The sequence below is a fragment of the Vipera berus genome, assembly GCF_964194415.1.
Source record: "Vipera berus genome assembly, chromosome: 3".
Taxonomy (NCBI): Eukaryota; Metazoa; Chordata; class Lepidosauria; order Squamata; family Viperidae; genus Vipera; species Vipera berus.
In genome coordinates this window covers 31,969,932-31,987,541 of record NC_138204.1, presented here as the reverse complement: position 1 = coordinate 31,987,541, position 17,610 = coordinate 31,969,932, and the positions used below count along the sequence as shown (strand labels likewise).

The window sequence follows — 17,610 nt, the reverse complement described above, 5'->3', positions numbered from 1 at the left end:
AGGTTTTGGTCACCGCATTACAAAAAATATGGTGAGACTTTGGAAAAAGTGCAGAAAAGAGCAACTAAGATGATTAAAGGCCTGGAGACAAAAACATACGAAGAATGGTTGCAGGATTTGGGTATGGGTAATCCACAAAAAAAAAGGAGTAGGGGTGACATGATAGCAGTAATCTAGTATTTGAGGGGCTGCACAGAGAAGGGGGTCAACTTATTTTTGAAAGCATCAGAGGGCAGGACAAGAAATGATAGAAACTAATCCAAGGGGAGAAGTAACCTGGAATTAAGGAAAATTTACTACATAACAGTAAGTAATTAAGCAGCGGAACAGCTTGCCTTCAGAAGCTGTGGGTGCTTCATAACGAGGTTTTTAAGAAGAGACTGGACAGCCACTCATCTGAAATGATATCCCGTCTCCTGCTTGATAAGGGCGCTGGACTAGAAGACCTCTAAAGTCCCTTCCAGCTCTATTCTAAATTGAAAAAAATTCAATCTTCTATAAAATCAGTTTTTAAAATGTATTACATTATAGTTTAAAACATTTTAAAATACAATTATATACTGTTCCATAATATTTTAATACAATGTGTATTTCAGTACTTGATCCTTTATATCATTCCCATTAATCAATTTGAGAAGAGACGAACCAATCCCACTTGCATTAAGTTTTTCCTTTTCCTCACACTGAAAAGAACAGGCTTGTGAGCCAAGCTTGCTATGAGGAAGGTGAATCTGTTGTTTGGCCTTGTGGCAGGCAGGCCTCAGCCTTGTGGAAACAATTTAGGCTGGTGTTTTCTATGTATTTTAAACTTTAATACTAACCAGCATACTAGTTACAAGTGATTGTGACACTTGAGTAAAGCATCTGGAAAATAGTGGGTTATATTTTGCCATCTTAGTCTATGGACAAGGCACGTCTGCCTATTGGATTTGTAGGGAAGCAGCACTGTCAGCTGAACACTAGGAAGTGAGCATTTAGGGTCATTGTTTTCTTTCTCAGCTACTTCTGTCTGCAAGTCTTGCAGCTATTGGGAATGAGTAATGTTACAATAACTATTTTTCAATGATAGTTTTGATACCAAATTCAAACTTACAGACAATTGAATGTTCAAATTTTGTTTTTCACTTAGTGTCATATGAAAAACTAATTGTGTTTTTTAGACAGTGGAATACTTTTTTTTGCGTAGGAGTTGTCCCATTTACAGTATGTTTCAGGTTAAACATTTGTATTTCATAGTTAATGAATTGTTTTTTTAAAAGTCTATGCCCATGGCCTGTTGTAAGTCAAGGTTTATGGCTTTGTATGTTATTAATAAACCGTTGTTAAATTAAAGCTTAGTTCAGTGTGTGAATCAGAGCTACATGTCACTGAATATGAATTGTTCTGGTACCTCGGAAAGGGAGGAATTATCTCTATGATTTGCTTATGAACTATTGTAATTAATAATAATAATAAGTTGGAAGGGACCTTGGAGGTCATCTAGTCCAACCCCCTGCTCAGGCAGGAATTGAAGTAATGTATTTGACAGTGCCAGATATGGGAAATAAAATGCTGTGATTGGTGGAATTTTCATCTGTATGTATGCTATTAATGTGAACTAACACATTATTCTACCTCGAGATGGTGCTTGGATTAGGACTGGGAACTAACCTGAAAGGTTGTCTACCACAGATTTCTCTTACCTGATGCCCTCTACTTGTGTTGGGACTGCCTCTCTTAACATTTCTAGTCATTTGACTGGAAATTCTGGGAGGAGCGATGAGTTATTGGGGGCACCAGGCTGAAGAAGGATGGTCTTCAGATTCAAGACTTCAGATATCCTGTTTCTAGCTAATCTCTTATTAACTGCAAGAATTTCTTCTAAATATCCTCTTCTTTCCCCAAAGCATACACACACAGAGAGAAACCAAATGGAAAGCATTTGAAATAGGACAAAGGATAAATCAGCAGCATCTGTCTGGTAATAAGGGTGGGTAATGATGAATTTCTCATTATTTGATTTGACTTTCACCTTCTCATGGCCTAAAGTCAGCACAAAAACAGATATAGAGACCATAGGAAAAATAACTTAAAATCAGCAAGCTATTTTGCAAACATCAATAAATACAGCACACAAAGTAACTAGCAATTTGATTGTTTAATTACCTGATGAGTGGTAGAAGGAATAGTTGAAAACCTAGCTAACTTTCCCATCATATGGTTTGACAGGACAAAAAACATACATACCTAAAAAATATACATAATATTCATCAGATCTTCCTGATAGATTTACACAGAATAGATATCAATGGATAAAGTGTGTACACACTAGTCAGTGGATTATTATTTTTCATTTCAACTGATCAGTAATATAAATTCAATGCAGATAATCTGGATCTCTTAAGTCTGAAGCAGAGTTGATGGCAGAACATTAGAGCATACCAACGAAACGGCCCTTTGTTGATTCAAGCCTAAAAGATTTAAAAGATTCCATATTCTCATAAGTCATGTGATAGTCAAATGGAATGTTCAAGACGGCATGTTCGGAAACCCTTGCATTAAAACCAGTGAAATAGTGTAGAAAAGATGCACAGCAAGCAAGGCCACTAAAACACAAGCATCAGGAGCATCAGTTTTCTTTTCTTTCTTTTTAATATAGCATTCAAGTCTCAGAAAAAACGACAAAAGTCTTTTAAACAAACCCCTTTTAAAAAAATCTCTTTGAAGCACGTTATTTATGTTGTGATATCTGAATGCTGCATGAGTTGGGAGTTTCGAAATTTATACATAAAACGAGGCAACTAATCACTGATTTTTATGGATGACACTATTACGACGACTCAGGAACTGACGAAACAAGAATAATATTGTGTGTCTGAAGCACGTTTACGCAACAGCGTCCCTTCGCAAGCAACACTACAACTCCCGGCAGACTTTGCTGGTTATTTACACCCACTGAGCTGAGAGGGGGGGGGGGGAAGACGGAGGTGGGCGGGGTTACCGCTGTTGCCATAGCTGTATGAGTGACGTATAGGATCGGGGGCAGTTCTAAGACGGGCCGTGAGTCAGTCGGGGGGCGCTTGGGGCTGATGCGCTGCCGAGGGCTGGTCTAAGAGAGCGGTCAGCGTCGGGCCTTTGGCCTGGGCGGCCAACTAACCCGCTTGACGGTTCGAGGGCGGGAGGGGACCGCAGGGATCACCTTTCGCCGCCACGTCCACCTCAGCACCACGGGAGCAACCACCGCATCTTCTAGACTAGAGACCCTCCTTCTCCTCCCCGTTTTCCTTACTTCCTCCGGGCTGGGGTTCTCGGTCGTTCGCTCTCCTCGCGCGAGGTCCAGCCATGTCCGGGCTGCTGGGGAAGTTGTTCGGGATCGGCCCGGGCGAGAAAGGCGGCGGGAAGGGGCCTTCTCCCCAGGAGGCCATCCAGAGGCTTAAAGAGACCGAAGACATGTTGAGCAAAAAACAGGAGTTCCTGGAAGAGAAGATCGAGCAGGAGCTGTTGGCGGCCCGCAAACACGGCACCAAGAATAAGCGCGGTGAGTCCGGCTGATCGGAGCGATGGAGGAAATCCCACCTAACGTTTGTGGGTGGACTCGGAGGAGGTGAATTTGAACGTCCTCTTTGGATGCTCAAGGGAGAGCGGGTAGGGTAGTAAAAGTGGATCTTGTCAGCGCTTGTCCGAGGACGTCTCCGTGGTCATGTGGCCGGCATGACTAGACGCCAAAGGCGCACGGAACGCTGTTACCTTCCCACCGGAGTGGTCCCTATTTTTCTACTTGCATTTTTACGTGCTTTCGAACTGCTAGGTTGGCAGAAGCTGGGACGAGTAACAGGCGCTCACTCTGCTACGCGGCACTCAGGATTCGACCCGTCAAACTGCCGACCTTCTGATCGACAAGCTCAGCGTCCTAACCTACTGAGCCACCGCGTCCCTTTTTATATATATATATATATATATATGTATATGTATTATGCATATGTATATATATGTATATATATATATGTATATATATATATATGTATATGTATATATATGTATATATATATATGTGTATATATATATATATATATATATGTGTGTGTGTGTGTGTGTGTATGTATATATATATGTGTGTGTATGTATGTATGTAGGTTCAGAATTGTGGACGTTGTGCACTTTCTTCAGCTGCCTCTTTGGCCTCAGAGTTATGTGATGGAATGGGTGGGATCGTGAATGCTTGCAGAAGCAAAACGCACCAACAGCACATTAAGAGCAAAATTTTTGAGAGAGGTTTCTACTGTTTCTGAAATCCCATTGAGGAAACAACCTTTGATTGTAAGGTGTAGGTCTCTTGGTGAAAAGCACCCTCCTTGGAATGGTTCCTTTATTCACATCTCAATATTATCGTGCGTGTTGGATGTTCAAATAATTTTGAAGGGAACCTCCCCACAACTCCAATAGCATCCAGGGCACAACAGGTATCTGGGGAATATTGTGTGGAGTTGTAATACATGTAAAAAGGCACTTTGGATTTTTAAGAATCTTTTAGATGTACAGTATAGTATGTAATCAACCATTTTATAATGCTTTTAGTTGATTTGTCTTTTATATTAACATTGGTGGTATATCATTTCGACCATATGAATTCCTAAGTACTAAGCCAGTTTGGTCTAGTGGTTTGGGCATCAGGCTAGAACCTGGAAGACTGAGTTGTAGTTCTGCCTTAGGCATGAAAGCCGGATGGGTGACTTTGGGTAAGTCACTCTCTCTCAGCCCAACCCACCTCACAAGGTTGTTGCTGTGGGGAAATAGGAGGAGGAAGGAGTATTAAGTATGCTCATCACTTTGAGTTATTTATAAAAAAATAACAAAGGCATGATAATAAAGAATAGGTGCACATGTAAATTGAAGTTACTAATTTGTCTGTTCCAATTCTTTCCAATAATATATCTCTCCCAACTCTTCCTCCCAAATTAAATTCTGTTATGATATGGAGATCAGATATTGAAATAGCCTGAGTGGGATACTAAGGCAGTGGTCCCCAACCTTTCTGGCTTTGCAGACTGGCAGTGGCAGCGGTGAGGGGGGGAGAAGAGAGGAGATGGCTCCACATGAGCAGCAGGTGAGCGTGCTTGTGTGTGCAGCTCCCTTTGTGCAAGCAGCAGGCTTGCGCAGCCCAGAGTTTAGGGACCCCTGTACTAAAGGAATACTTTGGATTCATGCAAAATTACACAATATTGTGTATGACTCAATGTGCTTAGCAATAGCCTTCATTATATGCCTGCTTATTAGGGCTTTCGCCCCCCCCCAAGCGGCATTATTACAAAGTCAGCTTATTGCCCCCAACAATCTGGGTCCTCATTTTACCTACCTCGGAAGGATGGAAGGCTGAGTCAACCTTGAGCCTGGTGGGACTCGAACCTGCACTAATTACAGGCAGCTGGTGTTACTTAAGGAGGCATTAGTATCAATTTCACATTGATACGCTTACGTTGAATCCAGCCATAGGTAAAGATAAAGGTTTTCCCTAATCCAGTCATGTCCGACTGTAGGGGCAGTGCTCATCTGTTTCTTAGCTGAGGGAGCCAGCATTGTCCAAGACACTTGGTCATGGGGCCAGCATGACTGTATGCTGAGGTGCTGTTACCTTCCCACCAAAGGTAATCTATTCGCATTTGCATGCTTTCAAACTGCTAGTTTGGCAGGAGCTAGGGTAAGTAATGGGAATTCACCCCAACATGTGGCGCTTGGGTCTCGAACCCGGGAAGGGCAATCGTGTTGTAGAGGGTTCAGAGTTATTCTCACAAGCTCCACAAGGTAAGACTAGAATAGCATGAAACCTCAAGGATGTGGACATTAGGAAGAACATGTTGATGGTAAGAACTCTAATCAGTAGAATAAGTTACTACATGGACTTCTTTCCTTTCACTGGAGATTTTCAAATAGAGGTTGGTTAGTTATTTACAAGGGATGATATAGTGCATCTTGCAGTGTAGATATGATGGATATGATAATGATAATGTCCCTTTCACTCTATGATTCTATGAAAGTACACATCTAGGGAACAAATTAGATATCTGAATGTCTTGCTGTTTCTGGTTCCCATGTTTAACATAATTATTTTATTGTTTTTCTGAGAGTCTACTTCAGTTTAGGGATTGCTTATATGTAAGTATAGGCTGACACTCAATGCCTGAGAAAGAGTAGTATCATTTGGATTGCAGAATGGGTTGTATATTAATAATGTGTTTGAATGGCTTTAACTGTGAGATATGACAACTAATGATCTATTCTAGTTTTTTTGTTCTCTTTTGATATGTCTTTCCTGAGAATTGATGTGACTTTATCAATTGCTTACTGATTTGATTGGGTAATTCAGTCCCCCCAAAGCCTGGCTTAATTTCATCAGTTGAGCATCTCAGAGCAAATGCATAGTTTCTAATAGTAAATACTTGTTTGTTTTCTCAATGGAAGCTGGACGCACGTGGCTGTGCATTATGACTGTAGGTTTCCTGTACAACATGGTGTTTGTTGTCTATTGTGTAATTTTGTGTGATGTCAAGAAAGTGAACTTTTGTATAAATAGGTCAAAACTAAGGTTGGTGATGCAGTGTAAATTAAGATTTTGATGGAATTTAATGAGGGATTCAAGTAGATTAGGGGCTTTAGGATGTAAAATTTGAGAAAGCATGTCCTAGGTCAGCTGTGAAAATGTAGACACATTTTTGAGCCATGAGTGCCATTGATTTGCAGATATGTTATTGCCAAAGGAGGGTGAATACGAAGTCATGCAGCCTAATGGCAAGATAGGCTTTATTGACCTCACTTATGATATTCCTGACATTAAAGTCTATAATTAATGGATGTTGTATACAATACCTCAATATCCAGGATAGTTAAAATGGTATGGGAAGGTTGTCAATGGATTTTAGGTGTTTTAGTACAGGGCTTTTCAACCTTTTCACCCATTGTACCACTTTAAGGATAAGGCAATGTCCGAGTAGCACCAGTCGCCCAGCAAGGTGTCAAAAACTTGACCCCCCTCCCCCAAAAAGGAAAAAAAATGATAAAGTACAGGTAGTCCTTGACTTACAACAATTTGCTTAGTGACTGTTCGAAGTTACGATGGCACTGAAAAAGTGACATGACCATTTTTCACACTTAGGACTGTTGCAGCATCTCCAGGGTCATGTGATTTACATTTGGATGCTTGGCAATTGATTCATGCTTATGACGGTCATAGTGTCCCAGGGTCATGTGATCACCTTTTGCAACTTTTTGACAAGCGAAGTCAATGGCCGGGGGGGGGGGCAGCTGATCACTCAGGTTGCAGGGTGCCTGTGTGTGGGGAATCCATGGGTCTCTGGTGGAGGGGGTGGGACTGGGGTGGGTGCCCTTCTTCCTCCCTCTCTCCCATTGTCCTTTTCTTCCTTTCCTCCTTCTTTGTCCCTTCCTCCTTCCCTCCCTCCCTACCATTGTCCCTCCCTCCCTCCCTCAGGTTGCAGGGTGCCTGTGTGTGTGGGGGGATCCATGGGTTACTATTGTGAGTGGGCAGGAGGGAAACCAAACTTTCCAATAGGCATGTTACTGTTTATACTCTGAAGGGTAAATATCTCTACCTTTCTTCTTTCCTTCCTTTCTTCCTTCCCTCCCTTTGTCCCTTCCTTCCTTCTCTCCCTCTCTCCCACTTTCCCTATCTTTCTTCTTTCCTTCCTTCCTTGTTTTTTTTCTTTTTCTTTTAACTTGATCGTATTTGAAGAAGTTCTATTTATTCCTCCACCAACCTTGGTTCATTCTCAGCAGTTCACAATTCTGGGCTTCTTCTTTTGTCACCTTTTTGTTTTTCCAGTTCTTCCCTAAGATTTTTGGGTCGCTTCTTCTCTTCTTTTCTTCTCCATTCTCCAAGCAATTGTGCTTTCAACTCCCCCACCCCACCCCACCTCGTCTCCTTTCCCCATTATTTCCTTTTGCTACCAGGCAATCTCGGTTTAGGAAAACTGCTTTCTGAAGTCCAAGATAGGGAGATATCAGACACAGTCACGCTTCCATTGCAGTTGCCCTTAAAGTCCTGAAATTGGGCTTATTTTGCTTCCATAAAGATCGTTCTTTCCCACACGGGCTTTGGCTGCCTCAGAAGGCGCGAGGGGCCTTGCTCCTTATCGGAGACACGCAGAGGGAGGCCAGAAATCCATCCTCAGACGGCGGCGTCGGGTGGGGGCAGAGCCTGGAGGGAACTCTTTGGAGGGAACTCGCTACCCGCCCGCCCGCCTCCGCAGCTTCTTCCCCGAGCGCTTCACATCTAGCTCTACGGCAGGCCTGCAAAGGACGATGGGAGAGGAGCAGGCACAGGGCCAATCAGGAGCCCTGCTAGGGGGCAATGCTGCATAAAGAGAGAGAAAGAAGGGAAGTGCAAGTGCCTCTCTGTCTCTCTGCAAATGGAGAAGGACTGGGAGCCATAGTTGAAGGCTGAAACGCCTTCAGCTGTAACTGCTCGCACATGTTTGTGTGTGTGTGTGTGTGAGAGGAGGGATCAGTGCTGCTTTCCAGGGGATTGGTGCTTATTCGGGGCTCAGCAGCTCCAGCTGGAGCCTGGCGCTGATCCTGATGCTTCCACTGAGCCCTGACAGCCCCTAAGAAGTGCTGATCAGCTGGAAAGCAGCACTGATCCTTGCGGAGCCCTGGCAGCCCCAGAAAAGTGCCAATCAGCTGCAAAGTGGCGCTGATCCTTGCGGAGCCCTGGTAGGCCCGAAAAAGCGCCAATCAGCTGCAAAGCGGCGCTGATCCTTGCTGAACCCTGGCAGCCCCAAAAAAGCTGCAAAGTGGCGCTGATCCTAGTGCTTGAGCCCTGGCAGTCCCAGCGCCGTGCCACCACCTCCCTCCCAGCCTCCTCACTGGCCGGGGCTGCCGCTGGGAAGCCATCAACCCGCCGGGAGCTCTCTGTGGACTGGAGCCCATCAGCAGAGGTTGGGGCTGGCCGTATGGAGTTGCCAGCTGATTGGTGCATACGGCCGGCCCCGACTTCCACCGAAAGGCTCCAGTCCACAGAGAGCTCCCAGCGGGTCGACGCAACAAGGCTAGTGCATGGCGTGACGCAGGCGGGGGGGAGGAAGGCAACGCTGCATACCACCAGCCCGGTGCTCGCGTACCACCAGTGGTACCCGTACCACCGGTTGAAAAGCCGTGTTTTAGTAAGTCTATGATGGTTCTTACATAGCCGGACTGTTGGTTGGTTAAGATCAGAACACAGTCTGTAGAATCTGATTTTGTAGTATGCTGTGGTGGTTCTAGTGCTTGAGACAATGGGATGATCAAAATTTCTTAGTTTATGTAATTTGAGGATTAGGTAAAAATACGCAACTGGGGCATCTGAGTTATTTCTATATAGTTCTATATGTCCTTAGAAAATTCTTTCATCAGATTACATAGTTCTTTCTGGTATGTTGTTGTGGGATCTGAGGACAGACATTAGTAGAATATGGTGTTATTTGCTTTTCCTGGGCCTCTTTTTATAACTTCTGTTAATTTACTTGATACTAAATAGTTCTGGAGACCTCGGAGCACCTAGTTCTGCCTTACTAAGATTGTTACAGAATGAGAGGTTTTATTTTACTGATGAGTGTGACTTCAATTTGTGATAAACATTTCATGTAGAAATCCATTGTAGTGTTACATCCATGCAGTATATTTAAAATGTGTTTGGGATTTGATGTGATCTGTACTTATGTGTTGTTCCAGGATGTATTAGGTTCATGATGGTTGTAATTCTATGTCTTGTTTCTTGTTTTGAAAGTACTCCTTAAACCTCAGGTGGTGAAAGTAACACAAAGGTGTATATTTTTTGTAGATTTGATGAGGCAAAAGGATAAGTCTCATTATGATTTGCATATCATAAAATTAAAGGTGAATTTTATCATGATTTCTGTAGGTGAGATTTCTCAAGAATTGAGACATTGGAAAGGACTGCGTAATACATACTTCTGAATAGAGAGAAAAATGGAGAAAATTTATGTGGTTGCTAGGAGTCGAAAATGACTCAATGGCACCTAAAATGCAATAGGTATGTAATAAATTGCTGATAAGATAAAAGCTGCTGGTAATTTAATGGGCAAAATAAGTTCTTTGTCCTGTTCGTATAGCTATTGACAATTGAGATACCAGTTCATATTGTATTTGTCATGGCAATTGATCAAACAGTTTTTTTCTGGTACAGCAAATTCAACCCTCAAAATTAAACAGCTTCATAGAAGGCATATAGGCTATTCATATAACTACTTCTTAACTCATTAGGCTTATAGGTTATGCACGGTGATGGTTTCCTGACTGGGTAATGGCATTGTTCTTCTTTCATAGTCTCTTAAAAATGTATAGTAATAAAACACCTTTCTACAAATTTCTTCCTTCCTTCCCTCGCATATTCTGGCTCCTTTTTAAGCAGTGAGAAAACTTTATTGCCTTGCTTTTTCTTTGTGATTTCCCCCGGAAACAGACTACCTTACAGCCTGGTCATCCAAAAGTATTTTTGTTGACCTGAGTCTCCTCTTCCGTGGCTCTCCATGTTTTCATTTGATTGACATATCATTTATCTTTTTTTTAACTCCATAGAAAAAGGGGAAAAGAAACTAAATCATGCAAAAGTTGTGCATTAGAAAAGAGTTATTATCCTTAATATTTTTATATATGGGGAGTAGGTTTTCCTTCTTTTTTCCAATAATTTTATTAAGAATTATATTAAACAGGTAAAACTAACAAAGAAATCTAAAATAAATATACACCCAGGTAGTCCTCAGTTAATGACTATTCACTTAGTAGCTGTTTGAAGTTATGACAGATCCCCAAAAGCTACTTACAACTTTGTTTTGAAGTTATGGCAGCTACAATGCCCCCGTGGTCATTCGCCCGTAGGCCTTTCTCTGGCCTCTCTTACTCCCATCCCATCCTGCCAAGTCCCCGTAGGCCTTGGGCTACTCCTCACCCTCGTGCCACCCAGTGCATGCTTATCTTTTGATTCAGAAATCTCATGTTGGGGAAGGAGGGCAGGCCACTTTATTGCTGGCTGCCTCCTAGAAGTCATCCTTTCAGCACACATACAATTCCTTAAAAGTCCACTTAAATGATGGCCATTCCCAGGAGGCTGCCATGTAGGCCAAGGAGCAACTGTCCCATTTTCCTTCCCTGAAGCAGTCTGCACAGCCTCCTCCCAACCATCCTTAAGTCCCATAGATAGAATTCTAATCCATGTTTTCTTCTAGTTTCATTGTGTTTTCTCTGGAAGTTCTTTTCATCTTTATCCAAGTCCATTTGTACTTTCCATAAACACCAGTAGCTCCAATAAATCTTTTCTATTTCAATTTAAAAAGATACTCCACTTCGCTCCTTGAATATATTGTTTTTTATATAAAACTATATATGTAAAACAATATTATATATTGTTTGATTTTTAGTTTTCTTCTTTTTCAATTCCTGGTTTGGAGAAAAATGGACTGAAAGCTGTTCAGCATGCCTATTTGAGTTCAATAGGATATCAGTCTGTCAATGCTATGAATCTGATATGGCGTGAGATTTAGAGATTTAGAGATAATAAGTAAAATTTATTTGCCTAGGAAAGAGTATCTGTTGGTAATAATAATGTTAATTTTGGAACAAAATAAAGAAGAATAATTTTGAGCACACATTTGAAGTGGTTTTATATTCTGGGAAGCATTCTAGCAAAGATAGTTGTAGAGGCACATTATATATCAATCATGCTTTGTGTTGTTTTTATCCAGCTGCACTCCAAGCTCTAAAACGAAAGAAGAGATATGAAAAGCAACTTGCTCAAATAGATGGCACACTCTCCACAATTGAATTCCAGAGGGAAGCCTTGGAGAATGCTAACACAAATACCGAAGTGCTCAAGAATATGGGCTTTGCTGCAAAAGCAATGAAAGCTGCTCATGATAACATGTAAGATATCCTTCTCATTGGTTTTCTGGAGGGATAAGTACAAAGCAAGGATTAGGATTTTTGATCATTATCTAAAAAACCCCAGCTTTTTAAAAATTTCATAATTGATCCAGGGAAAACAAATCACTAGTCTTAGAATTCAGATTGCTCCCCCCCCCAGCGTCTGAGTACTATAAAGAATTGGGAAATTATTAACATGCAGCATTATTGAATAAAGCAAAGAAATACTAATTTTGCTTAATTAACAATCCCTTTGTTTTGTAAAAAATTGAACACTTATAGCTCATTTCTGTGATTATTTATTCATAAATGCATTCTACATTGTATACCTGAAATCATTTTTCATGTAGCATAAAAGGCATTTCATTCTATGATCTCAATTTGGATTTTAACTGGAATAAATCCTTATTGTGTTGCAGATAATTATAGTAACTCATCTTCATAAACTGTTAAGTCTAATATTAAAAGAAATTTAATTTAAATCAGGGTTGACATGATTTCAATATAGGTTTCCAGAAATGCCTGGTAATTTTAATTGCTCTCCAAGATATTCCCTGAATGGATGAAACTTACCAAATTGGTCTCTTACAGGGATATTGACAAAGTAGATGAACTCATGCAAGATATTGCAGAACAGCAAGAGTTAGCTGATGAAATTTCAACCGCTATCTCCAAGCCTGTAGGAATTGGTGAAGAATTTGATGACGTAAGAATAAATAACTAAAAATAATTACATTCTGTGTCAGCATACAGTGGTTAGGAAGCTCAGTGATTTAAAATACTTTGATAGAGTGCTAATTACCCACAACTAATGCATTATGATGGTTTAGAGAACATTGGACATGATGTGATCACCTATTAAGAACCACAGTTGTTAAAACATCCTCACTCTCCCTAACCTCTTGGCAACCTTCAATACCATCAATCACGGTATCCTACAGGGCCTGGGGCTGGGCAGCACAGTCTCGTCCTGGTTCGGCTCCTTTCTCCACAGCTGTTCCCAGTTGAGGTTAATAGGGAGTGAGAGGTCCAGCCCTTGACAGTTGTATGTCACAGGATTCGGTACTTTCTCCACTCCGTTTTGACATCTTCATGAAGCTGCTGGGTGAGATCATCTATCACCATGGGTTGAGATATTGGTAGTAGACTGACAATACCCAAATTTATATTTCCACGCTTGGTGACGCAAGTGATGCTGTTGCTGCCCTCTTGTGGTGCCTGGAGGCTGTGAGGGCCTGGATGGGGGATGAGAGACTGACTGAACCCTGGAAAGACCGAACGGCTTTGGGTGCATGGGGCCCCGAGATCCGGTACTTTGTCAGTTTTACCTCTGGATGAGGTGGCACTGCCTTAGGTGGATCTGGTCTGCAATTTGAGGGTTGCCCTGGACTTGCAACTCCTCAAAGAGCTGGTGGCAGTTGCGGCTAGGAGAGCCTTTGCACAACTTCGGGCTGTGCACAGTTGCATTGTTTCCTGGATCAGGAGCCCCTACACTCAATCATTCAGGCCCTAATCATCTCACAATTGGACTATTGTAATGCGCTGAACATGGGACTACTCTGGAAGAGCATCTGGAAGCTATAGCTGGTTCAGAGTGCAGTAGCACAAATAATTCTTGGGGCCCAAAGAATAACCCATGTAACAATGCTCCAGAAGCTGCACTGGCTGCCAGTCGGCCTCTGGGTGCAATTCAAGGTGGTGGTAATCATCTTTAAAGCCCTTCATGGGATGGGTCCCACTGGGATCGGCCCGCCTCACCCATGCTGGCAGAGAAGGCATGCTGTGGACCCTGTCAGCCCAAATATTCTGGCCAGCAGAGTCCATGAGAGGGCCATTCTCTGCCATTATGCCTGTGCTCTAGAACATCTTGCTCCCTGGAGTAAGATTGGCTCCAACCCTCCTGACCTTCTGTAAGAGCCTAAAGGCCTGGCTTTGTCAGTTATCTTGGGGCTCCAATGCGGGAGCATCACAGTGGAGGTGGCTGAAAGATTAACAACAGATCTCACCTCCTCCCCCATTCTGCTCCTTCTCTCCTCATCTTTAATTGGACTGTAGTGTTTGGCTTGTATCAAGTTATGTTTTTAGAATATGGTAAGCACTTATATATATAAATGCTCAAATTCATCAATCCATCCATCAATCAAATAGTGAGACTCTGAGAAAATCCAGTTGCACCCAGTGGGTCATAAAAATTAAAACTATTATTCTCATAATACAATATTAATAAATGTGATTACAGATACTAATATAAGCAATGAAAATTTTTCTCACTTGTTCCATTACAGGATGAACTTATGGCTGAATTAGAGGAGCTAGAGCAGGAAGAACTGGATAAAAACCTGTTGGAAATCAGTGGGCCAGAGACTGTTCCACTACCCAATGTGCCCTCTATAGCTATACCTTCAAAGCCTGGTAAATGTTGGAAAGTGATGTCCTATGACAAATGTAGATGCTGCACAAATCTATTCATATGTACACTATTTGCATAATTTATTTTTTTAAAAAAATCTTGCCATACCTACATCTAAAATTTGTTTATTTTATAGGAATATCTGATCTCTTTTCCAATCACAATTTTATAGCACTATAAAAGTACACGTTAATATTGTAAGCTACACTGGAAATTTGAGTTTAGGACAATATTACAAATTGTGACTGGTACATGACAAAAAAGTTGATATGCCATTAAATGGTTCTTGGAAAATAGACTCATTATAGAGTGCATAACATTTGTACCAAGCTATTGTTCTTAAAATGGGAGTGGAAGGAGATTTATCTAAAGATGTATCAAGTAGACTTTAACATAGAACTATGAGAGGGGAAGAATAAAATTTAAACTAGGATAACCTTAAATCTAGATATGATATCTCATTCATAAAAGATTTATTCATAGTGTAAGTAGTGAGACTATATTTTCATTTGCCAGTTTTTTTCTCTTGGTTGGTGTAATTTCCTATTATATTTTGATTTAATTTAACAATAGGTTTTGCATAAATTTTTAATTTCATTCAGCATAGCAGTCTATCTTTTCTGACTTATAGGGGTTTTTATATCTTGCACACTATGTGGTAATTCAGTCAATATTGAAAGTGAAATGCTTAATTCTTTACTATTGTGCCTTGCTTCTAGCTAAGAAAAAAGAAGAGGAGGATGATGATGACATGAAAGAACTTGAAGCCTGGGCTGAAAACATGTAACTGCACCAGCATTGAGCTGGATAAATAATTCGGACTGGTCACCTGTTGCTAAAGGTGCACATATACTTGGGAAACTTCATTAAAGCTCAAGGTCTTTTATTTCTTTAAGCCCCAAACTGGGAATTACATTCTACAGAGCTTGTTTTGAACAAAGTAAAGAAAACTTTCCAAGAAGGGCACCTGTAATATAGAATGATGAATTCCTTTACATAATAAATCTTATTGGCAAAACTCCATTATTCAGCTTCTGGACTTAGCTAATGCCATTGCTGGATCCTCATCTTTCAGAATTATGACTGTGTTGAGACTTGGGATGTGAAAGTGGTAACTTAAGTTGAATGAAAGTTTTAGAAGTTCGTGTAAAGCATTACAAAATGAAAACTCATAAGCCATTATCGGTTTACTGTGTTTAGATGTACAAATGCATTAGGCTTTTAGTACTTTAAAGTCTGTATTTATATTGGCAACATTGAAATGCCTCTCATAATGACACTGAACTTGGTCACTTTCCCCATTTTAATTGGTGAAGTGGATTTGGAATGATAAATTATTTTGTTATGGAAATAAATTAAATTTACACTTCTGTTCTAGCTGTATGTTTTTCTAGATAGCACTTGGATGATTACTATTTGTGACAACCGATAGCCCATGCAGAAACAAACATACATTTATTTTAAATATGAATGCACTGTATTAAACTGATTTTCATACTGTCTGATGTGTTCATTTGTGTATATATTACAAAACTGAAAAACTTTTTGGATTTTCTTCTAGTTTCTCAGTTTTTCCCCTCATCATTCTCTCAAAATCTACCTTTGAGATAGAAATATGGTACAGATATTCCAAGTAGTTCTCCACAAGCTTTTCTTTTCTTTGTTTTTTATTCTTCAGAGAGAATGACCTAGAAATGAATATATTTCAGCATTAAGCAGAATTTCTGGGAAAGTTTTGAATTCATCTGCTTTGGATTGTTTACTGTGTCTACGTTTTTAACTTATTTTCCATGTGAGATTTCATAACGAGGTCTAAAAGAAACTTGGCACTAGATCAAAAAACAACTCCTTCCTAATAATACTAATGAAAAAAATATTTTTTTCAGTTTGTATGTGCATATATTTTACAGTTATGTCATTTTTATATGAAACTGAGTGGGTGTTCACGTATACTTCATAAATGCATTTAGTCTTTACCAAAGTGCTACCAAATCCCAAAGCAACACACTTGATCCTAATGCTGGCTAATCATGCCAGGTTTTTTTTGTTCTTTAGTATGCTAGAACTTTAATTGGAAAACTTTACCAAGTTATAATTGAACATAATATTCTGATGTGTAGAAACAGAAGTACAACATTCCTTGGTTTTTATTGGAAGCAGGATACAATTTTTAAAAACCTTAAAACAGGTCACATTCATCCTTAGTATTGCTAAGGATGTATGTGCATGCCATGTTTCTCACAATTGTTTGGGAGTATGGATCTTCCTATTCATCTCTATGATTTTTTAATATCCTTCAGTGTTCTTTTTCTCAGGATTGTGAGCCCATTTTCTCAGGAAAGAAGATTATGTACTATTATACTGATGTACTGCTTTCCTCCATATACTTGGTGAAAGCAAAATAAAAGTTACTAAAATACTCTTGGGTTTCAAAGTAACTGCAATTTTGTATAGTTGTCTTCAATAGAGACATAATGGCCTTGAGGGTGGCTGTAATACAGTGCCGAGTTACCCATTCTCAGTAGCTGATTCTTTGGTTCATTTTCTCTGATGTATTTACTGTAATTCACTTTGTTGTTTAAGATTTATCCCCTTATTGCCGATCCTGAATGAAAAGTCCTACAGAGCTTGTATGAGATTTTTTATGAACCCCAAAACTATAAGAATTCTAATTGATAAAATTGGTTATATGTCTTGCTTCTATGGAATAAACCAGAGAATGATACATAGATCTAGCTTTTACAGCTCTTTCCACAACCATGTTTTTCCTTCTGATAAAAGATTCAGCTGGATTGTTTTTAATTAGAAAAGTAATTAGAAAATTTACAAAAACTAAGTTGTTTGAGCAAATGTAAAGGCTGTGTCACAGGCTCATTTTTGTTTGATAAATGGGGTGGATTGGATTTCACTAACACAAGATACTTTATTGATGAGCAGTTACAAAATTACTGTAAAATTTGGTTCTCAACAAAAATAAAGCCTTTATTAAGTCTGTCATACTCTTGTGCCTATCTTATTCTTGCTTTCTACACTTCAGGCCTTTTTCTATTATTCTGGAAATATTAGGTACTTAAGTACATTTTATTTAGCTTCATATACTGTATCTCTTACCTGTTCCCCCCTTTACCAGCTTTCAGGTTGGAAGCATAAGCTGACTATACAGTAAAGCAAGCTGTTGCACAATCTCTGCAAAATTGGTGACTGACCCCTTTATATGTTGCGAAGTCAACTTCACCTACTCTGTTAGCATTTGGACTCTTCAACACAGCCTTTTTTTATCAGCCAGTGTCCTGGAT

The 17,610-nt window shown here is 40.2% G+C and overlaps 1 protein-coding gene across 1 annotated transcript; it reads left to right on the top strand.

Moving 5' to 3' along the window:
- Positions 1-2,986: 2,986 nt before the first annotated feature.
- CHMP4B (charged multivesicular body protein 4B) lies at positions 2,987-17,308 on the top strand. The gene is made up of 5 exons (XM_081323145.1): positions 2,987-3,517; positions 11,727-11,904; positions 12,496-12,610; positions 14,190-14,316; positions 15,034-17,308. Exons 1-5 carry the CDS (start codon positions 3,322-3,324, stop codon positions 15,099-15,101), a joined length of 684 nt encoding a protein of 227 aa, XP_081179271.1. The 5' UTR covers positions 2,987-3,321; the 3' UTR covers positions 15,102-17,308.
- Positions 17,309-17,610: the final 302 nt, after the last annotated feature.